The sequence below is a fragment of the Solea solea genome, chromosome 1 (genome assembly GCF_958295425.1).
Source record: "Solea solea chromosome 1, fSolSol10.1, whole genome shotgun sequence".
NCBI lineage: Eukaryota > Metazoa > Chordata > Actinopteri > Pleuronectiformes > Soleidae > Solea > Solea solea.
The window spans coordinates 17,573,065-17,597,384 of record NC_081134.1 but is presented as its reverse complement, the minus strand read 5'-3'; the positions used below and the strand labels follow the sequence as shown (position 1 = coordinate 17,597,384).

General features: G+C 39.0%; 1 protein-coding gene across 6 annotated transcripts in view; it reads right to left on the bottom strand.

Annotated features, from left to right (window-relative positions):
• myo9b (myosin IXb) overlaps window positions 1-23,585 on the bottom strand; it is a 40,289-nt gene extending 16,704 nt beyond the window's left edge. For 4 of the 6 annotated variants that reach the window (XM_058648169.1, XM_058648193.1, XM_058648202.1 and 1 more), the window contains exons 1-14: window positions 23,396-23,585; window positions 21,356-22,192; window positions 11,731-11,825; window positions 11,493-11,555; window positions 9,499-9,598; window positions 7,788-7,888; window positions 5,112-5,235; window positions 4,924-5,013; window positions 4,706-4,822; window positions 4,045-4,179; window positions 3,105-3,226; window positions 2,185-2,326; window positions 1,675-1,864; window positions 930-1,005 (exon numbers count right to left, since the gene is read on the bottom strand). In XM_058648169.1, coding sequence (XP_058504152.1) covers window positions 930-1,005; window positions 1,675-1,864; window positions 2,185-2,326; window positions 3,105-3,226; window positions 4,045-4,179; window positions 4,706-4,822; window positions 4,924-5,013; window positions 5,112-5,235; window positions 7,788-7,888; window positions 9,499-9,598; window positions 11,493-11,555; window positions 11,731-11,825; window positions 21,356-22,129 — 2,129 coding nt within the window. In that variant the 5' untranslated portion in view covers window positions 22,130-22,192; window positions 23,396-23,585. The remainder of the gene's footprint in view (window positions 1-929; window positions 1,006-1,674; window positions 1,865-2,184; window positions 2,327-3,104; window positions 3,227-4,044; window positions 4,180-4,705; window positions 4,823-4,923; window positions 5,014-5,111; window positions 5,236-7,787; window positions 7,889-9,498; window positions 9,599-11,492; window positions 11,556-11,730; window positions 11,826-21,355; window positions 22,193-23,395) is intronic. The other 2 variants (XM_058648184.1, XM_058648176.1) reach the window with 2 other exon arrangements.
• Between the last annotated feature and the right edge of the window lie 735 nt (window positions 23,586-24,320).

Sequence of the window (24,320 nt, the reverse complement as noted above, 5' to 3'; positions counted from 1 at the left end):
CTTACATTTGATGTTAGCTTTAAGTAACATTGTATATTGTATAATGACTGGGTTATCTGTGCAGTAGAAATCAATTTTCATTTGCATTTTCTGTCAAACCTGTCAACCTGCAGTCATCTCATTTTACTAATGCAATGTTGCTTTTGCCTCCATCCGTCTTGATTTAATGCAATTGAGCCAATCAATACATACACCATACAGTGTATAAAACATGACAATGGTATTTTTCTTGTTTACAATGCCTGGTTATATCAAAATGATACCCAAACATCATGAAATCGAATCTGAATGCTACAGTGTAGCAGCTTGTAGTGGCAAAAGCACACTTAATTCCAAAGCCACTGAATAGTCGTTAGCTGTAAGCAGGTTTCAGTTGGCTTGACTCGTAGGTACTGTGGTAATTCATCAATCACGAAGGAAAGAGAGAAAGTTGTGTGAAGGGTTTGCACATTTATTTCCACTTGCCGTAAATCCAAGTTACATTTCTATCCACATGTATCCAAGCTTCTCAAGGATCAACAAGACATAGAAATATTCCCTTGATGTTCAGTTTGTGAATGACGATCTATTGATTCCAACAGTAAGACAACGCAACCCTGACGGTCAAAAAACCTTGTTACACCAAAACGTAGTACAGCTTCTCAAACGGACACATCCATCCTTCCAATTCCTTTTATCTATCATAGCCGTCAAAGATATCAAGGTGTCCATGGTAGCTTCCACTAAAGAACAAAATAACATCAGGAAGGCCACAAAGCCATGTTGCTTTCCTTGCAATAATATTTAATTTAATCAAAGGCTTAAGGCCAACAGTTAACTACTTCAACTGTTAATAAATGACATTGTAACAAGTGTCAAATCTTGCATCAACTACCTGGCCTAACTCTGAACTAAAACTAACTTAACTCTGGCTCCTACAGAGCTCTTACCTGGATAATCGGTTCATCGTGCCACTGTACCTTCTGAAGTCTTTGAGGGACTTGCGGGAGCCTCGTCTGTCGGCCACTGTGGTTACAATACAACAAGTCAGTCACGTGTATGCAGTTATTAAATAGTGCTCAGAAGACTGAGGTGGGGGAGGGAAAACACAATGACATAGTAGCCGAGTGACTAGTGTTGGATTTTTCAATACTAAACTGTAATCTAGGGATGCACCGATACCAATACCAGTATTGGGTACACTGCTGCACCTGATACCACTTTATGTATGTATGTATGTATGTATTGTAATAATAATAATAATAAAAAATGTGTTACAAAGTAGAGCAGACAAGAGGAGGAGAAGAAAAGTAGCTCCTTCAACACGTCAAGTCACTTGATGTAAACATCTCAAAACCAGCACAAAGTATTTGCCACTGAATATTAAATATTAAATCTAACTCGTTTATCTGTTCCTATAACTCCTACATACTTTTGCTCACCTTAAAATGTGGCGTTCTATTGCAAAAGAGGCCATCTTCTAATAATAATAATATCTTTTCATGTCAAACCCAAATGTTTTACAGCAAAAATAACGTAAACTGGCCTCAGTCTGCCACTACTTTTGGAGAGGACTGTAAATGTTTAAATATCTAGTGGTATCGGTGCATCCTTACTGCAATCAGCTCATCCGGCACAAACAAACCCCACAGAAAATCCACATGCGTTGTCAACCAAGCAACTAAAGCTACCTACACAATTGAGCCCGCCGACGTCCCATGTGTTTGAACACTGCCAGGATACGAATAGTGGCTCGGAGGACGCCCCATCTGAAGAGAGCCTGTGGACTGGACGTGACCAGGTGATGCAGGAATGAACGCTCGCTGCTCCGCAGTAAGGACACAACCTCTGGACGCATGTGCTCCGTGTTCTTGTCTCTGAAGTCCTGAAAAATAACAACAATCATGATATTCTGTATTCCGTTACTCCTGTTTTAGCACAACAGAGAATCTGTGGTGCTCCACATTCTTCACATGTGTTTGGGGGGGGGCAGAGGAATCAGCACTAATCATTCACTTAGTGCACATAGATTCCTCGGGTTTTTCCCACACTGCTTTATCTAACAAGGCCGCAGAAGGTCAACACTCGTTTTTAACAGTGGAGCGATGGAAAGTAGGTTTGCTGAATTCCAAACGCAGGTGGAGAAATTGTTATTTAAAAGGTGGAGAATGCTGCATGTTGGCAGCGTTGGGACTGATACTCAACCTTGATGTGATATTCAACACTCCCAGCAAAGTGTTGGATGGCAAATGTTGGCTCTGTGTTTGGCGAGGGTACAAAGAGCGGGTTGTCCAAATGCTGCTGCTTGAACTTGTCCAGCAGGGTTTCATCTGTGGCCTGAGGAAGGCTAAAGATTCACAGAGAGGACAAAATATCTGTTTCAGCAGTTGATATTTCAAAAGAGAAAATGAGAGGACTCAAGACACAGCAAAAGAAATGGCTGCACTGGAGAGGCAGAGAAAATGGCACAAGTAATATTTACGACTATTGACTTTAACTGATAACGATATTACAGTACTCTTACATGTCAAAGCTTTTTTACATATTAAGATGATGATCTATAGGTTTACAGAGAACGCCCGAGAGAGACATGGAAGGGAAAAAAAAGATTCACTTATTATTCATAAAGGTCAACGTACGTCCAGATCACTTTGACCCTCAATATCAATACAATACATTTTATATCAACTGTGAGTTAACAGTAAATCCTGCTATAATCCCACCCAGCCTATGTGGGCAGCAGTGGTTTATTTTTATTCATTCCTTTTCCATTAAAAAAAATAAAAAATAAAAAAATAAGGGTAATAAATTAGTATTATATTAAGTAGGTATAAAGATACTGAATGAGCTAATAAAAAATGGCAAGAATATAGAAAATGTATACAGATTAAATAAAGTCAGTAAAGTAAAGCATTCTCCAGTGGCCAATTCCACTATCTTCCATATCACCAGGAGTGATAGTGGGGGTTGTTTTTAAAAAAGATGAATAATAATATAATAACAATTAGCAAATTGCTTCTTGTTTAAGTGTTGACTCGGGGTAACTACAACTGTTTTTGGACTCATGTACCATAACAATCACGTGTGTTTAATGCAGAAAAGTTAAAAGGTGAGGGTTCACGTACTTGCTCTCACCGTCCAGCAGGTCAAAGAGTCCCGTCGACTTCTCACTGATCAGTTGAATGCAGCCACTGTCGTCGTTGTAGTCAATGTTTTGCCAAGCAATGCCTTCTGACACATAATCTTCCTGGAAACAGAATTTTTATTTTTTTTAGGCACAATGACATGATCAGGTTATAGTAAATATTCATGTATAGATTTCTGTGGGACTGAGGTGAAGTGAAGTAAAGTATATGGCCCCTTTTCCACCTATGGTCCCAGCTCGCCTCGCCTCGAGACACTCGACACACACAAACGAGTGACTAGTGACTTGTAAAGCAGTTGTTTTCAGTGTTACTGAATCGTTAGAATCAGTTCATTAAAAATATTTGTTCAATACTTCCTCCATGACCGGAGCACAGACTCCGTCTGACACAGTCACTGGACTGAAACACAGCGGCAGGGTTTGTGATGCACTTGCGATCAGCAGTGCTGTCGTTAAATACACCAGACTCCTCTGTTAAATATTGAGATTTTAAACATTTCCCTGGTAATTGTTGGAGATAAACCCAATTGTTTAGAATGTGTTCTTTTTAACTAATCTACAGTTCGGCATTGTTCGGCTTTGATTCTTGTGTCAGATGTCTCTTCCTGTGACCAATCAGTGGCCGGCAGACTGATGACGTCATGCATAGTATCGTCTCCGCAGGTGCTAAAAATAGTACCTGGTACCAGGTGCTATCGCTAATGGAAATGCAACTTAACTGTGCCAAGGCGCCATAAGTGACAGTCAAACAGCAAATACTGCAATACAGCCAGAGAGAAACAGTTCATGTAACAATGAGAGAGTCTGTGAGTTTTAAGGTGTCTTAATGTCAACTGGATTGGGTTTCAGCTGTGTTTGTACTGAGCAAAAGTATTGAACAATGAAAGGGACGTTTGGCTGAAAACACGAATGACACCTACTTGCTGAACCCTGAAGATGTGCTGGTTGATGTAACACTGCAGTTTCTCGTTGGAGTAGTTGATGCACAGCTGCTCAAAGCTGTTTGTCCGGAGGTTCTCAAATCCAAACATGTCCAACACACCAATGGACAAACACTGCAAATAAAAACAGCAGACGGAACAATTTATGTGTCAGAGTTGTTCCTCTCCCCGTTTATACTCCTGGTGGGAGTTTCTATGCACTCTTACTCGCATACAAGTGTGCACTTGCACGAGTGTTAATGATCTCTTCATTACTTACTAGTATAACAGCTACAAGATTATGTGCTGACTCACTCATAGTTACTGTTCCTGAAGCAACATACGTATGGAATAACAACAAAACACAAGATTGTTCCAGTGCCTTGATGATGTCACTCAACTTTCATTCAATATATTCAAGCTTCATTCCCTGTATTAACTCTTTCATGTGTGTATATATGTATATATATATATATATATATATATATATATATATATATATATATATATATATATATATATATATATACACACACATATATACACACATATATATATATATACATATATATACACATATATATACACACATATACACATATATATACACACATATATAGTGATGAATATTCAATTTTTTTAAGGATCATTAGTGACTTACAGAGACTGAATCCTCCATGTCTCGTCTATTGAGCAGTGCATGGTTGATATGAAGGGTGATCCAGTCAAACAGAGTGCTGTATAATGACTTGGCCATAGAGTCCCGCATTTTGGAGGCCTAAACGCAGAGAAAAAAACAAACAAACCAAATCAAAACTGAAATCTGCCTCCTATTAAATGCACGATAAGATCCCAACACAAGAGTGCTTGAAACTTAACCATTTCGAGTGTGTACGGTGAGTCTATGGTGGCATTAGCGGTCACCACTCTCTTCTTGGTCAAAGTCTTCACCAGCAGCTCTTTTTTCACCTAAAAATTATTTTAAAGTTCTGAAATACTGCAATAGATACATTCATAAATCTTTCAATGTGAGGTTTAGCAGATCCAATTGTATTTTATGAACAAACCTTGAGCAGGTCAGTCAGTGTAGACAGGACTTCAGGAGGTCCAGCCTCCAGGATCTGAGTGTCGTCTGACGCTGTGATCGTCACATTGCCCAGGTGGAGTATGGCGGAGAGGAGGGAGAATATGCTACATGGAACAAACACACACACACAAATAGAAGTGGCATTACACACACTAGCAGCCAAACGAGGTCTGCTGAAGTTGTAGCATCGTAATGCAGGTGATGTAGACGGTAGAGGTGTGAATCTTGTCATGATTCTTAAAGAAGGTTTTGACTTGAACGATTTAGAATCCCTATTTTTGTCATCACGGATTCTATAGCTGAACAATTTTGGTGAAAACAGCATTGCAAATGCGATTTGAGCTGCAATACAAGCACCATTTTTAAGTGTGTCAGCTCTCGATTAATTCAAGGACACCAGTGTGTGCAATGCAGATTTGACATGGAGACCCTCATCTTCCTTTCACCTGTATGTGGGATACCATGGCAACCATGGCAGTAAATGACATTCTTTGTTGTAAGACCAGACCAGTGTGTGCAGTGCCAGGTGCTGTCAAAACATTTTTTTCAACTAGAATAATGAGTAATCGTTGAGTCCTAACTGATCCTGTGAGGTGTTTTCAAATTGACTGCATTCTTCAGGGGGTAAGAAGATTGGACACAAAGCGAAAACACTGAGATAAATATGTTGTATTATTCACATTTGGATTTACAGTGAAGGCCTTGAACATCAAGCTCCAGTTTACCAGGGTCTTTCCGACTGATAACACACACACACACACACACACACTTATTTATATCTCTTCTCCTGCGTATACAGCCTCGCTGTTTGCTGCCAGTCATAAAACACAGCTGAATGGAGTCTGGGACTCTAAACATTGCTGTGCTGGTGTAGACGTACCAGTGTCAACCTTGAGCAACTGAGAATTAGCACACTGAGTACTGTAGAAGTTACAGTACTCAATAAACAAATTCCAAAATTCCGACTACAAATGGAACGCACCATAAATATGAAGACAGTCGAGGACGTCGTTGTCAACTTTGAGAAACCCTGATCGATATTTTGCACAATTTTCATTTTACCACAGCATGAATTCTGAGATTAAAGTAAACTTTTTTAAAAACATTTTTTACATGTGGCCCTAATACTCTTCCATACAAACAACTAATCAATTAAGGGAGAAAAAACAATTGACAGACGGATTATACAAATAATTGGTCATTTTTCTTACACTTTACTATGTGGAAAACCAATTTGAATGGAATCTCAGAGACTGCACTACAGGTGCTGCTGGTGCAGTTAAATGTGCAACACTGTGTCCTGAAGGCTGTTTTGCACTTGCCAACAATGCTCCCTGCATTCTTCTCCTGTTTGACTTGACAAGCTCTGACCTGTTATTGAAACTAACGAAGGAAGCAGAAACTCTTCCCGACAGTGTTCAGTTAAATTGCACAATACATCTCTTGCAGTTTTTAGATCAGTACAATAACATGACACACCATCTAACTGATAAGTAGAGTGAAATGTTGTTGGTGGGGCATTTACAGTAAATACTTCTGGTATTCTGAGCTTTCCACACAGTCTTAGAGGACCAGCTATGCTGTAATAGTATTAGATCTAGGGTCTATTTTAACTGTCTGGCATTTATAGCTCTATCCTTCATGACAAATCCCACCTAAATTCATCCATTACCTATACCGGATATTGTTTGAGGGTCTCTGGGGAAGCAGCGTTAATCCCACCTGATGGTCTGTCAGAAAACCCCACAAGCCTAAGATAAGTATTATTACGAAAAGAAGAATTATCCATGAACTCAGTGGATCCCAAACTAAACTGGGGGGCATGGAGAGGCCAATGAGGACGGAAGTGATGACGGAAGCTTTACTGCAAGTAAAGCATGATTATGTTTTTTTAAAAGAAGAGGCAGGCCCAGGTTTGTTCTTTTTTTGTTTGTTGTCGATCGGTTTTGTTTTTATAATTCTCGATTTGTTCTTTGTGAATGAAATGACGTAACATTTGTACACTGCGTCCTTCATCTGAAAACGAGCAACACTATCAGACATGACTACAGTAGCATTTTTACTTTGAGCAGTCGGATTCACTTCTGAAACTTTATGCGGGCGCTTCCTTATATTGTGAATTTGCAGTTTACTTGCACAATGTTGCTGTTCTGTTGCCTCAGTCTATTTTGACATCAAACAAATCACTTCCTGTGTGCGGCGCTGGAATGTCACCGTGTGACAGGACATGTAAACACTGCTATACTGAGGAACACAGAGTTGTGTGGAGCTGACAGACTTCATCAGCATTGTGTGAAGTCATTTGACAACATTTTGAACCCAAGTGATATTTATAAGTTACACACTATAGCTTTAAATTCTGCCTCCTTGACAAATTACTTACTTAACAAAGAATTACATGTGTGCGTCACTAGGTTTCTGTCGTCCTTCATTCAGGGAATCCCTCCTGACTCTGCACACTCTCCATCTCTCTCCGATTTGTGCCACCACTTATCACACACTAAATGTTCAATGGGAACCACTGCATTAACTCTTTTGTTTGATTTTACTGTAGGCAAATTAAACTGATTTCATTTTGATTCCTGTATACACGGTTCAGTTTGACTCCGGCCAGCAGGATTTCACCTGCATCGTTTCTTATCAAACCCATACATACTGTTTTTTTGTGGAGGCCAGGAAGCCGACCATTTCCATAGCTTGCTGGAGCCTTTTGTACGCCTGCCTGAATTTCTCCACATCGTCTATATGGAAGTCCTGCTGCAGAAGAAACAGAGATGTATAGAGAGAGAGATGAGCGTAAACATTAAGTATTACAAAGGTGCGTTTCCACCGGCTCATCTTGACTCTTCTCGGCACAGCATGCACGGAACGTTGGATAATCTCCAACAATTACCAGGGAAATGTCTAAAATCTCAATATTTAACAGAGGAGTCTGGGTGTATTTAGCGACAGCACAACTGATGGCGAGCGACATCACAAACCCTACCGCTGTATTTGAGTATATAGTACCCATGTTGAGTAGGTACTATTTTGTAGTGGAAAACAACCTAAACTGTGCTGTACCATGGCGAGTTGAGGCGAGACAAGGTGAGACGAGCTGGGACCATAGGTGGAAAAGGGGCTAAAGACATATAGCAGTGGTCAACCACTGGCGGCTCATGGGCCAATGAGCCTGGTAGATGAATTCAAAAATCAGAGGAACGGAGTCAAAGAGCAGTTTTAAAAGACGAGTAACATTCTGTGGCAAATTTCATTTACTTTTGTGAACTAACAAATCTCTGAAGTTTGCAATTCTTTGTATAATACTGAGTCGTTTAAATTAGAATTAAAAAAACCAACATGCCTGATGAAGATGTAATTTTTTGGTCCGGTATTCAATTGCTTTGAAAAATATCAGCCCGAGACCAAACTTTCAGTCTTAATATATGCATGGAAAGACATTAGATCATCATGAAGATATAAATTATAAAAACTAAAAGTTCCCTAAAATGTGTACAAATTATTTACTCCCTCTCTTGTGTTTCATTCACAGTTTTACATTTTCATCCTTTTCTTCTCTCTAAAATAACCTGACTTCACTGACAATACAGTTTAGTCTTAGGTTTTATTACTGGCTCCTTCTGTACAATCAGGGATGCAAATGCACTGATATCAAATTATGCTGCACTGAAGTTAAAATAATTCTTTATATACACATACAAGATACAAATATCATATGCAGGGGTTAAATCCTTATTTTGCCTACTTTTGCCTACACTAAATAATAAAAAGTAGCATGAATAAATAACATTAGAATAGTAGAAAATATTTGGTCTTATTTGTACCCAAATGTTTAAATGCACTTATTGTAAGTCGCTTTGGATAAAAGCGTCTGCTAAATGACATGTAATGTAATGTAATGTAATGTAGAAAATAATAGAAATAATAGAATAATTAAACTTAAGGTTTAAGTGCAGTAGAAGAAACCTGATTTTAAAGTGAAGTAAAGTGCTTTACGATATGTTAGTGGGAGTGAGTGATCTATGTTGCATTGTCACAATAAACTAAAAATACACCTGAAACCAAATAGAGAGACATTTTTTGTTCACTTAAACGTAAATCAACATGCTGGAGTTTGACATGTTCTTAAATTGTTAATATACGGAGATGATTGTGAAGAAAAACAGGTGCACTTATAAACCAGGTCACATAAACCATGTGAGCGCACAAGAGGAGAGCTATAATTTACCCACGTTTTACAATATCAAGCATGTCTTTCTATTTAACATCAATCGCTGGATTAACCTATTTCAATCAGATCAAATCACACAGCAGATCATAACCTGTCCTATATTTCTGATGCTGTAAAGACAGTGGAGCAAAGGTACCTGCTTGAGGTAGAGATAATCTTGTGGCTTGAGTAGATAAAAGTCCTCCCGCTCGTCTTTGGACGCTCCCACCAGCAGATAGTAGAACACGTGGTAGTTCCTGCGGGTCAGAAAACACAGAGCTCACATACAGTCCACCATGTGACTTTCATTTCAACTCTGTTGTTGACTCAACACTGCACTGAGAACTGAAAACATGTCTTGAGTTTTTTGTGGCTTTGAGTTTCACTTTCATGCATTGATATTCTACAAAAATGTGAGTATTTTTCCGAGTGTAAGAAACACCAAACTTCACAATAACAGCACGATTAGAGCTGTTGAATTAATCGACGAATCGATTACTAAATTAATAGACAACTATTTTGATTATCGATTAATCGGTTCAAAGCTTTTTTCATTATTAAAACAAGATTTCCGATTGTTTAAGCTTCTTAAATGTGAGTATGTTCTTAATTTCTTTGCTCTGGATAACAAAGTTAATAATTTTGGTTTGTGGACAAAACAAGGCATTTGAGAACATCATCATTTCCAGGTTTGACGAAGACCACTCAACATTTAAGGTTTTCTGATATATTATGGACCAAGCGATTAATTGATTAATGGAGAAAATAATCGACAGATTAATCGATTATGAAAATAATCGTTAGTTGCAGCTCTGAGCATGATTATAGAGCTCCAGTATCTGACGGCATGCAATCTCATCAGGCAACCAAAACAATGCCATGTTAGTAGGAGGCTGTGCTGTTCAAATCCATAGACATTTATAACTGATGCCCTGTCATGTCGCGTCTCTTTCATGGCTGTATTCATAAAAACTGAGGATGAAACACACTCACACACACAGAAAATGCAGTGACGGAATCCAACACTGACTAAATGAAATATATTGTTTATTTTATTTTTCCAGAGTAGGAAGTTTATTAGAATACTGCAGGTCTGAAATAATGTCTGTGGTGGCAGTTTCCATCATGATGAAAAGCACCACATGGACATTATAAGGGTCGATTCAAATTCTGCATTGATTTAAAGTGTGCAGTGAACAGAACACCGACAGCTTGAAACTGGCACACACTCCACGGCTCCACACTGTCATGGCTGTGTAAACACACAATGTACGGAGATTGGTATGCGTCAAGCCCTGAAAATAAATAACTTTAATCCTGTGTAGTGTATAATCTGGGACACCTCCCGCCATACTGATGGAAAAGAGGAGAGTGGAAATTAGTTGCTGTTAAGCTGGGGGATATAGCCAAAAAATGTCATCATGATAAGAGTAGTTGATATAGATAATTATGATGATAACAGTCGAGATAAATAAAGACTGAGCTTTGCTCCTGGGTGAAACTTCTTTATAGACACAAAGATATTAACGAAGAGAGGCAAGATTGAGATGGTTGGGTCACGTGCAGAGTAGAGTTAGTGATTATTTTGGACAAAAGATGTTGAAGATAGAGAGAGGAAGACCACAGAGAAGGATCATGTTGTGAAGAGGGGGACATGAGGACAGTTGGTGTAACAGGAGAGGACAAAAAGGGATAGGGGCGAGATGGAGGTAGATGATCCGCTGTAGCGAGCCATAAAGAGAGAAGCCGAAAAAGGAAGGACAGAAAATTGGGTTGTGCAAAGCGTGCACACACACACACACACACACACACACACACACACACACACACACACACACACACACACACACACACACACACACACACACACACACACACACACACACACACACACACACACACACACACACACACACACCATTGTTTATTTACAGTCTACTCTCCCATGTGTCTCCCATCTGGCCCCGCCCCGTGGCCAAGCCCATTTTCCTGTCCATGTCATCACGTCAGTCGTGATGATTGGTCAGGTCAGGTGTTACATATAGTCTGCCATATCTGTCAGTCAAGTCATTGAATGTCTTTCAATGATCACCGAATACTGACACGTGGCAGACAAAAAGTATGCATCATGTAATCTGAACTTCATCATACCTCTCTCTCCTATCTCGGGACACCAGGCGGCACCTTTCAAGGAGGTACTTCTCAATGACAGCCCTGCAAGAAACACACAAGAGGAGGATGTAAACAAAGCCTTTGTGAAGCTTAATCCACACTAAGCATTCATGACACAAGAAGAGAAAGTTAACTGTGAAACCAAGCAAATGCTGTACATCAAGCAAAAGTAAATGGTTAACTGTGCTGACGGAGAGTACACAAGCTGGCCCCTCACCCTCTGATGACACCGCTCTCCAGATAGTTGAGCTGGATGAACTTCCCAAAGCGACTGGAGTTGTTATTCTCTGCAGTCATCGCGTTGCCAAAGGCCTGTTTAAAAACACGGGAACATAAATTTCGACTTAGATAAACAGAGAAATGTGTCAACCCATGTAGCACAGACACTGGCACTGATACCTAAACACAGCGTGACTATTTTTCTAGTTGGCATGGCATGGTTTCCACAAGAGTTTTGGTTTACACATAACAGTACAAATATAAATTGGTTGAATACATGGAAGAAGAAATGTGAGCATCCTCGAGGGTTTCAGGAAGTGTTTCCCAGACTTTCTGTGAGGACCTACTTTTCATAGATGGAAAACAATATCAACATATAAAATGTGATTGCATAATGCAGTGACTAATAATTGGCAGCCACATCTGTAACAAGTGACATCATTTTGAATTAAGAACACAAAAATAGAAGTAGAAGAAGCCTAATTTTTGTGAAATTGTGAAATTGAAAAATAAAATAAAATCTTAGCTAGCAAGTTTTACATTGCTAGCTAGCTTACAATCAACTATAAATAACAGTAGAATTGGTAAAAAAAACTACCAGATTTTTAGCCTGTTCCTCGTTTAAAGGCACATTATTAGAGTCTGAAAGTGGCTGTTGAAGCTAGCTTCAAGCTAGCTCTAGCCAAGCTAAAATTGCATACCCAATTGGCAGATTATTTTTCTTAAAACAGGCAAATTTAAATCAGTTTAAGAATATTTGGTTTATTTTTAGCAAGGCTTTTTTTTGCAGTGAAATCATTTTCAATTGGTTGGTGAAATTAATTATAACTTTCAAAGGAAAATTCTGCTTATTTAGTTTGGTCATGTTATGTTGTAGCACTGTCTAACTAATCATTCTGCACAACTTATAGAATGCCAAGCCAATTCAGTGATTATAAAGACCAGTGAAAGGCAGTTTCACCTTTAAAGAAACTTTAAGATACAATAGAAGCTCTATAAAATTTTGATGGCAATGATACTATGATGCAAAATGACCATTTATTCCACGTCTCTCTTTTTCTTTCTTTCACTTTTTGCCTCCCTGTTTTTTTCTCGGCTCTCCCCTTTGTCCTCTGCAGTCACACCCACACATACTCACTCACAGGAATCTAAAACAAATCCCCTTCCAATAAACACTGTCACACCGGGTTCACCTGTACTCCATGACTGAACTACATTTTTAATGTGTGACTGCAATAACCCCTAGGCCACTGCACATTTTCTCTTGTGCATTTTAATAAAAACATGTTTAATACTTAATTGTGTATTCCTGTTTTATGTTATTACACTGCTTATTCTTTTCAAATTTTATAATAATTGTCACTTTTATTTTTACCCCTGATCTTCAAGGTGCAGTAAGTGAATTTCTCTGGCATGGCATCAATTAGGTAAAATCCATCATTATGGATTTTTGCCCGTTCAGTCTTCAGGTCATAGCTGTGTTCCTTTTGTTATTTCATCCAATGTGTAACTAGCTCTCATGTCTTCTCGTCTCACCTGTACTTTTCTCTGCATATCTCAAAGCTGACTGGCTGATATCGACAGTGACGGGAAGTTTTAACCAGCCGTAACTGCAGCGCCACTTCTTCAACTCTACAGTCCAACACAGTTTACCGCCAACGATTGACATGGCTTCTCAACCTTCAGTAGTGTGTTTAAACCAGGAGAATCACATCTGTGCACAGGCACAGGTAATGAAAGATAAAGTAGGCAAGATGTTGAGCAGAAAATAAATAAATATTTTTATCCTAAAATAGGATCACAATGATCATCTAATAACACAGGTTCAGTTCCATTAATATATTCAGTGGAGATTAGAGATTGAAGCCAGTAGAAAGCTTACTGAAGTTATATTTTTTTTGCTGTTGTTTATGACAGGGTCAGCCATCTTGTTTACATGCTTGTTTCTAGGCTTGTATTTTGTTGCACTTTAAACTTTAAAAAGGGGACATTTAGGGAAAAAAAGAAAAGCAAAACATGTTTTTAATGGTTTCTTAGTCATTTGTAATTTGTTTTTTTAAAAAAGGAAACAAATCAATTAAGATTGTAAATCGAGTTTGGTGTGAGAAGATTTAATTTTTTAATCAATACTGCCCAGTCCTAAAAGTCTGGCAGTGTTAGAAAGTGTCATTAGATATGATGGGATATCTGTCTAAGGAGTTATTATTATTATTGTTCTTCCTTCTTATTCTTATTATTATTATTCCTGGAAATAAATCACATTTCTCAGGACCTTAACATACCCCACAACTCACAGATTTCTGTGAATGCATCAGACCTGGTGAAAATGTGGAAAGCGTAGAAAATTGGAAGTGGGAAGGGCTAACCAAAAATGAAAAAATTAATTCATCAAATGTTTCACGTACATGAACCAAAGTTGGCACACATGTTTATCATGTCAGGACGGTCCAAGAAGTCAATAAGGACTTTGCCGTAAATTCTATAGGAAGGCGGCCATCTTGGGTTGATTTTAGCAAATTCGCACCAATGGCATTTTTTTTTTTTTCATCAGAGATATTGCCTACTGCAGCTTTAAGGATCCATTTAAAGCAGCTTTTCATTAACTTGTTGCCGGAACAAATAAGTAAATACACTGTACACAGTAAAGGCACAGTTTCCTTTTCAGAGGTCAATTACACTGCAGTGTGGCATTTGTACAAAACAATTACTCTGGTCTCACTTTTAACAGGAAACACAGCAGCTATAAGCGGGGATGTAGCGACAAGATAAGTGATGTCGAGTTTAATAACCTATCATTATCGTCTGACTATTACTGAATGAAACAGTGAAGCTGATTTCTGCAGTTTTGCGTGGTTATCAAGACTAGAAAAGTGCGATACATATACAAACAATTTAGCATAAATTAAACAAGCTACAGAAATATGTTTATTTGGAGTCTGAGACTTGCATTTGATTTATACTTATTTATACTCAGTCTTTTACTTCTTTCTGGGGCTGCAGCAATGATTCCCTTAATCAATTATTACTCAATTAATAAATGACTTCTCAACTACTTTTCGGTTTTGAAGCTGTTATTTAATAATCAAAACAAGCTTTCTGATTTTTCAGCTTCATAAATATGAATATTTTGAAGGCTTCTTTGCTCCATTTGACAAAATAAATCATTACAACTGATTCATTTTGTTTTGTAGACAAATCGAGACTTTTAAAAACATCATCATTTCCAGGTTTTAACACTTTTTAACCTTGTCTGACATTTTATGGACCAAACAAGTACTTGATTAATAGAGAAAGTAATCAACAGATTAATCGATAATAAAAATAATCATTCGTTGTAGCCATACTTCTGTCAACTTAGCTCTTCACATGGCATTTGAACTGATGCAACAATTTCAAAAACATAATAATCCGTCTGTGTGCCAGACATTTGCAGCTACTCTTTTTTTCAAATATCAAAAATCAGACAGCTGCTGATACCAAGTTCTGTATCAGCTCATCCCTATTTGATAGAATCTGAAATGATGTAAAAACACAGGTGGATTTCCTTGCTTTACATTTGCATGTCCTGCTTTTGACATGGCTGGCACCATGTTGAGGCTTTGTAACCAGAAATTCATCTGCAACCAGACTTCCTGTATGATGATGATACCATCGCTGTGAATCACACTGGTGTCCATTCGTTTGTAATGCAATATATTATCTTTTTATCTCCAAATGGGAACCTGATTCACAAAAAGTTCTACTGAAGAAAACCTGAAACTAGCGTTTAACTCGACTACGACTGCAACTCATTTTATTTTCATGGTCGATTCATCTGCTGACGGATTCATCGCTCGGTCCATAAAATATCAGAAAACATGGGTCCACTTCCAAATGATGATATTCTCAAATGTTTTGTTTTGTTCACGAACCAAAACACTCTGTTTGACTGATTTCTTTGTTATATGGAGCAAAGAAACCACAACCTGAAAAACAAGAAACTTTTTTTTTTTAATGACTTAACATTATGGGCCACACGGTGGTTTAGTGGTTAGCACTCTCGCCTTGCAGCGAGAAGACCCGGGTTCGAGCCCCGGTTGGAACAAGGGCCTTTCTGCATGGAGTTTGAATGTTCTCCCCGTGTGTGCGTGGGTTCTCTCCGGGTACTCCGGCTTCCTCCCACAGTCCAAAAACATGCAATGTGGGGATAGGTAAATTGGACACTCCAAATTGACCATAGGAGTGAGTGTGAGAGTGAATGGTTGTTTGTCTCTATCTGTGTGTGGCCCTGCGATGGACTGGCGAACTGTCCAGGGTGTACCCTGCCTATCGCCCGATGTAGCTGAGATTGGCACAGCACCCCCCGCGACCCTCTGGTGGGGGATAAAGCGGTAGATGATGACTGACTTAACATTATCAAAATAGTTGACAATTAATTAATAATGATTAATTACTGAGCTGAGGTAATACTATGCGTGATGTCACCAGACTGCCGTCCACTGATTGGTCAGAGTACCGTCACAGAAGAGACATCCTACACAAGAATCAAAGCCGAACAATGCCGAATTATAGATCAGTTAAAAAGACTTAACAATCCTAAAAAATGTGGGTTAACAATTACCAGGGATCTCAATATTCAACAGAGGAGTCTGGTGTATTAGGCGACATCACAAACCTTGCTGCTGTATTTCAGTCCAGTGACCGTGTCAGACGGAGTTTGTGCTCATGTCATGGAGGAAGAACTGAACAAATAGTTTTAATTAAGTGATTGTAATGGTTCAGTTACAGTGAAAACAACTGCTTTACAAGTCATGAGTCACTAGTTTGTGTATGTTGCATGAAAAAAGGAAGTCACAGCAGTTTCATGCAGCTGTGCAGTGATGACTCTACTCTGTCCATGTTGAGTAGGTACTATTATTGTAAGGGGCTTAAAGGGGCTTTATTTCCTGGTTGGCTTCAGGAGGACCCTGCAGAATCCTGAATCCTTTTTTTAAATAAATGCTCTATAGAGACAAGAGACTCCACCCAGGAGATATCACTGGGAAAACTGACAAATGCAGGTATTTTGCAGCTTATTTGCCACTTCAGCTGAACCTGGATCAGCTTTCTGGGACACGTTTTAAGAAAAAAACAAGCTGAGCCAAGCGCCGCCTGAAAATCTATACTCTTCTTTCTTGTGTGAGCGTTGCCAAGGGTCGTGTCTCGACACGTCAGAGTCAACGCCACAGACAGTGAGACAGGTCTGCATACTGGACCATTCACACAAACACACACAGTCTTGCAGGTGGCGCAGTGAATTGCTGGAATGTTCCCTTTTCCACACACGCGCTCTAAAGGATTTCTTGTGCGTGCACGGTGGCTTTATTTTCAACCATTTCGATCCAAGTTATCTTAAAACAAATCAGATGTAGCAGGACAAAAATGAAAGGAATGTGGAAGAAGAAAAAAAGTATAAAGCTGACATGTGGAAAAGAGAGAAACAGGTGTTCTGGTTTAGAGGCGAGATCCTATAAAAGGTAATTTCTTCTCAGGGTGTACAGGCTCCAACTTTACTTTTATAACATATTCCAATTTATTAGCAGATCAACTGCCTTCAGAAAAATAAGCGACTGACAGGGTGGAGGGTGGAGTTTCCTGAATGAAACTGGGTTTGATGATACCGGAGAATGAACTATAACAGATGACCAATCACAGTGTATTATTAAGTGCTGCCTTTCTTCTGTTTTACATAATTACAAATTAAATATCAAGACATTTTAGACCAATGTTTTGAACAGAACAAGTAACATGATCAATTCAAAAAATATACAACTAATACATAAGAAACAAGCGTGGCCTTCAGCCCCAAATCCTTTAAGCACCCATTAATCTGGAAATCCTCTGTGACTCACAATAAAATGACGTGGCTAATATTATGAATAAACAATGGGGTTGACTGTTAACTCTGTTCACATGACGTTCCAAGACTTTTGGACTGGTTACCAATGTCTACTTGTGAACTATTAGTATTGGATGCATATGCCGCTTAGTTTTAATGATGAAAACCAAAACAAAATACGACATGACAGTGGTCTTAAAAAACAATTCCATACAGAAGTAGTCATTTTTTTTTCTTAGCCATGCTGTAACGGGTACTGCTTCCAGAAAACAGAAAACCATCGTCTAATATTGTGGCTCAAAAGGCTTTAAACATCTCATTTACCTAATCTCGGTTTGGTCAATACAACGGACTTCACACCAGAATCTCTTTGCCCTGAGCTCAGACTAATCCATTGTTGCTCCTACTCGCATAAACTAACAAGTGATGCTGCAGGTCACATCATTCTGAGATATGAAGGCAGTCACTGGAGCCAACAGATGTGACTGATTCAAACATTTGACCGTTAACATAACCAGGGGAGGAAGTGATTGATTTAAATGTAACTGGAATAAGCAATGGAACAGATCAAAGATGAGACTATCTCCATCTTTTACAGAAGCAGGAAGCTCACATGAATAGAGCTGGTTATCTGGATTAGCCATGTCTCTGACTCAAACCATTGAGGAGTAGTAAAACACGTGGAAATATTGACATGAACATGTGTGGTGTATGAGCTCCAGAGGACTGTCAATATTTCCCTGTGATCAATCACCACCTGAATGGTGCAGCCATGTGATATTACCTGACTTTTGCTGATTTCCTGGACATGATGCACAGTGGATTATGGGATACAGCCGCCGGTCGCAAAGGAAAAACACCAGTTTTGACGTACAACTGGAAACAAAAATATAGCTGTATTTCTAGATAATGGGGCATGTTAATCCTGATAGAATCATGGATGATTCGAGATGACTTTTCTGCCAATACCAATATCAGTCCGATACACTAAGGTGACACCTTTCAAATACGGATGAGCCGATACAATACTCTCCAAAAGTCCAATATATCACATGCTTTATTATACTTTTCGTTTCTGTTTTCACTTCTTAATGCACTTTTGACAATGGAAGTTAAGGAGAAAGAAAGAAAGAAAGAAAAGAAAGGGTGTTTATGACTTTGTTGTGTAGGTTTTCCAGCAAACTGGCTGAGCCTGTTCCGACACGCTCCCGTTTCTCTTTTCTCTCCCTCAAAGACAACGCCCTTCACATTCCCCCTGTGGAGCTCAGCACTCTGCTTCCTGGTCAGCAACAAACCTACCACCAGCAACTCAGTCAGTCAGACTTCAAATAAAATGTTATTTAAAATATATATAAAATGTAACAGCTACTTACAGTAGATTATAAACAGGCCCTGATTACATGAGTCAGTGACAGTGTTTCGGCATCAAGGAGATCAGCACCAACCGCATGAAGATTCCACTATGAACTCATGCTTAGTGACACAATATTTAATTAAATCTAAGCAGAAAAAAAGAAGTCACACTTTTTTGAGTCCAGATAAAAAGAAGGAACATGTTTGACAGGCCGTGACTAATGCAAAGAAAATCCTGAGTTCACAAAAAAAGCAGCCAAAAAAACAGAACCCTCAAAAACCCCAGATTAACGCAACAAATAATCCTCAAGACAACAATCTTGGAAAGAGCCTGTAAACCGATCTCTCTATGTCCTCTGCTTTTGAGGGGGATGAACACAACACAACAAAAATGCAACTGAAAAAAAAACACTCATGCTGTTGCTTATTTCAAGGACAAACTTGTTGGACCTGTTCCCAAAATAGGGAGGAATACATGCAGTATAAAGTTCCACTCTCTAATTAAAGGCAAGTCCTTTGGGATTGTGTGTGTGGGGGCGTGTGAACGGTGTCATTTGGGTCACGGATCCTTAACACAAGAGGTTAGAATAGGTCTAATTGATGATTAGGCCGAGAATTGATTCAAAAAGTCCGGGCACAACAGGCCTCCACGCGCACTGTTACTGTGCTGCTAGAAGCAAAGACCGAGGAAATGGTAAAAAGCAAGCAACATTTAGAACAGATATTATCATATAGTTTCAAATCTCTTACAAAAATCTAGTGAAACCAGTTCATGTCCCCCCTTCTTTTCTATTCCCAGCTTTTAAGAAGAGAGAAGAGAAACAAAAAGTGTGTGTTTCCCATAAACACATGCTCCAAACATGCGGGTCTAACATAAAAAAAAAAAAGGACATTTGACTTGGTTTCACATCAGTTATTCAAAAATGTTGTGTCATTTAACAGAAATTTGAAACACAAAGCAGAGATCAGGAGGGAAGTGTGGGCAAAAATAGTGTCCTGTTTCTCAATGACATGGTTAAGTGTCGTACAACATTTTGCTCTTAATTAAATGTCTGCATGACAATGGCTCAATATGATCATCCCTCATTTGCTCAAAGTGCAGCGCAGTTTAAATGATGCATCACACTGGTCAACATTTGCCGTGGTTTCTTTTCCCACCAGAACGGAAATGATTGGTGTGTCTAAAAAGGAAACGAGAAGGTGAACTTTGTAAAAGAAGGTCATTTTTGGTTTCAAGTAGACTCAGCTAGTGACAAGATGTAAAAACAGATAAAAAAACTATGAAAGGGATGCAATCAGCAAACGTAAACCATAAATTATTTCATGATGTGTGGATGGGAGTGTGTTGCTGGAGATTCTCTGCAGGAGCTATGTGTGTGAAAGCAAACCTCCACAGAGGTTGTTCTGCACACTCTCTTACCAGCTCCCAAGTGTTATCACCAGATAAAGATAATAATAGCAGCCAGAAGACTCTGCAGTACATCTACAGGGAGTGAAAGGGCAAGTGTCCCCCACCTGCTGCATGCTGACGCCAGGTGCCAACATCATACCTGAACCTTCAGATTTCCCTGCTACTGTGATTGTTTCTCACCCAGACAATGTCACTTGGCACTAAGTTCATGTCTGAAGTAGTATAGTAGGTATAAGTGTCTCACTCAGCCACTGTTTATTAGGTTATGATGTGTTTGTTTGGCTCTCAGGAATAATTTAAAATTCTACAGTATTTTGTGACAGACCAGCACAATAAACTATACTATACTATAAAAATGTTCTGTTCAACCAATCATGGATCAATGTCAGGTCAGGTAATCAGAATAAATATAAAAGTGAAACTTTCAAGCCACTTTATTAGGTACACCCGTTTAACTGCTTGTTAACAATCAGCCAGTCACTTGCCAGCCAAGACACTAGACAGTCAAAGCATTTAGGCACACAGACATGGTCAAGACAGACTGCTGAAGTCCAAACTGATCGTCAGAATGGGTAAAATTTAAAGTAATTTCAGTGATTTTGAATGTGGCATGGTTGCTGGTGCCAAACGGACTGCTCACAACCATCTCTAGGGTTTAAGAGATAGTAGAAAAACAGAAAATGTCCAGTGAGCAGCGGTTACATGAGCGAAAATGCCTCGTTGATGTCAGAGGAGAATGGCCAGAATTATTTCAGATGGAAAAAGTTAAGGAAAACTTAATTTAATAACCACTCTCTGAAAACCCAACACCTCAATTCTTGAAGCAAATGGGTAAAGACCACATGGGACACTTCATTAGGTCCACATAAAACCTACAGAAACTGCCAGTATGTGTTATGATTGAATATTCTGATTCAGAAGGGGAGAAACAAAAGTGTCAGGTTATATTTACTTGGCAAAAGTGCACCCAGGTGTCAGCACCTTCCCCTCCCAGTCACCTACCTCTAGCACTGGTCCTGCCCCAAGAATGGTCCGCTCCAGTCCAGCAGAGTAAGACTTCTGGCTGAGTGCAGTCAAGCAATGGATGAGATAACTGCTGCTTTCAGTCTTCCCTGAGCCACTCTCACCAGATAAAACAATACACTGGTTTACCTGCCTGCTGAGCATGGTACGAAAGGCCACGTCTGCTATTGCAAATATATGGGGGCTTAGTTTGCCCAGTGGCTGGTTCTCGTACATCTTGACGTACTTGGGGTTGTAGTAAACAGGCAGGAACTTATTGGGATTGATGGCGATAAGGATCCTGCTGGCATAGGTGTAGATTTTCAACCCGTAGAAGCGCTGGCGTAAAGCCTCGAGAATACTCTCCTCAGTCACAGTTTGGAGGTTGCACAGGTCATAGCAGTCGTCTGCGTTGCCTCCCTTGTTGCCTCCATTGATGGCTTGCTGCTGCAGGATGAAGTGGTAGCCCTGGCCCCGAGGATGCCATCTCTGCGCCTCTTTCGGCCACAGCAGAACTCGCATCAGAGGGCAGTCGCCATCATCAAGCAGCATCTCTTCTTCACTGTTCCTCCTGACCTCCAGCAGCGTGTACTTTTGGCTGGAGTCCAGGCCAAGTGTGATGATGGCATTGTTGATGACCGACTTCGGCGTGTCATCAACGCTGATCTGCAGGGGACAGTAGGCGGCCGTGTCCTGGGACACCCTGGGGTAGATCTGCACAACGCGGTCCTTTCCATTCTGCTCAGGGGCCACAGCTCCATCCATAGTGCTCATCCTGGTTTACAGACGCAGCAGACTTCAACATAACTCACTGTCCCAACTGTCTGCCAGCATCTTCTGCAGAAACACACAGATACACACATACTCGTTTAGGATGAGGTTTCACTTTACTCAATGGTCAAAAACATCATTATTATTATCATGATAATTGGCAATTAATATAATTCAAGTCTCAGTTTTGCTCCTGAGTGAGAGTTGAAGGCAAAGTTAATGGAAATTTAGGGACATAAAATGTCCATTAACATGTCTGTTTAACTGTTTAAACAGAAACATTTCAATAATTCGAGCCAAACTAGCATTTATAGTAACTGTGTGTTCTGTCTCAAAAGCATGTTTGCAGGTTCCTTAAATATTATATCAATATATAGTGAAAGAATATTCATATTAGGGCTGCAACTAACGATTGTTTTCTGTTTTTCAATTATTCATTTGATTAATTGAATAATTGCTTGGTCCATACAATGTCAAACAATGTTGATAAGTGTTTCTCAAACCTGGAAATTTTCATTATCGATTAAACTGTTGATTATTTTCTTGACAATAATAATTGAGCCATCGTTTGGTCCATAAAATGTCAGAAAACGTTAAAAAAAATCGGTGCTTGTCAAACCTGGAAAATTATGAGGTTCTCAAATGTCTTGTTTTGTCCACAAACCAAAATTATTCACTTTTAATGATTTCTTTGTCTCATGAAGCAAAGAAACAAAGAAAATATTCACATTTAAGAAGCTAAAACATTCAGAAATCTTGTTTTAATCATGAAAAAAGCTTCAAACTGATTAATCGATTCATTTAATAATTTAGTAATTGTTTCAGCTATAATCCCTGGTTTGGATAAATGTGGTAGATGGAGGAATTTTACATTTTTATAGGTTAAATTTACAATGAAGGGAAGATCATGAAATTCTAATTCTAAAATACAAAATCAAACATTCTCGTTTCCCTAATTAGCATACACTCACTCACGCGCGCGCGCTCACACACACACACACAGTATTAGAATGCTAACCTGTTCCCCCCTGTACCGCCATAAAACCTGCCAGGAGACAAACATATTTAAGAGTAAGACGTGTCAAACTGGACACAACACGTCGAAATTAGACTCACGTTTCCAGCAAAGTCGCTCATTACATTTAAAAAAAGGCGAAAATCCTCCTCCTGACAGCAGAGAGAGAGAAACGACGAGCGTGTGAACCTCAGTTAGCGTTAAACAAGTCACAATCACACACCGCGTCAGGTAAAAAAAAAGAAACTCCTCACCTGAGATTCTCCTCCAAAAAAACCCCACAAAGGTGGGCCGGTGAAAGAGTTTGTAGTTAGATTTAAAACACTACTAAAAGGTCGTTTCCCAGCATGTTGGCGAAAAAGTACAAATGAAAATCACAGTTTTATTTGAGATTTCGAGGAGACTGACGCCCTCTCCTCGTTGTTGTCCTGTGTTGAAAAACTTATACTGGAGTTACTTCCTACATTCTCTCTCTCTCTCTATCTCTCTCTCTCTCTCTCTCTCTCTCTCTCTCACACACACAGTGTGAGTCATGTAACGTTTACATTTCTCCAGTATTCCAGTATTTTAATGTTTAATATTTGAATTCTGGAAAAAATAAATATATAAGATTCTTAATATTCTTTCTTTCTTGAACAATGTATTATTTAATTAAAGGCCTGTATGTGTGAGACATGTCTGTATGTTATGCTACTCCTGGCCTCAGGGGGCAGCATTGTTTTCCAGAGGGTCTCTCTCACACACACACACACACACACACACACATATACACACACACACTGTCATAAATGAAGCAAGCGAAGGGCCACGAATAAAAGGTTTTAAACAAACAAAACTTTTCATCTTTATATGAAACATATTGCATTTGCATTTCAAATGTAAAAATGCTGTAAAAAAATACTTTTTTTCTCTTTGGCTGTGCAAAACAATATTTAATGATTATTATTATATTGTCCCTATCTATCTATCTATCTATCTATCTATCTATCTATCTATCTATCTATCTATCTATCTATCTATCTATCTATCTATCTATCAACATGTCAAGGGCACAAGTGGCCTGGAGGCTCCCTCTAGTGGATATTTGTGATATTTCAGCATATTAAATCTCACAATATCAATAAATACCAGCCACATTTCAGTCAAATAAAACTTCAAATCAACTTCAGTTTAAACACC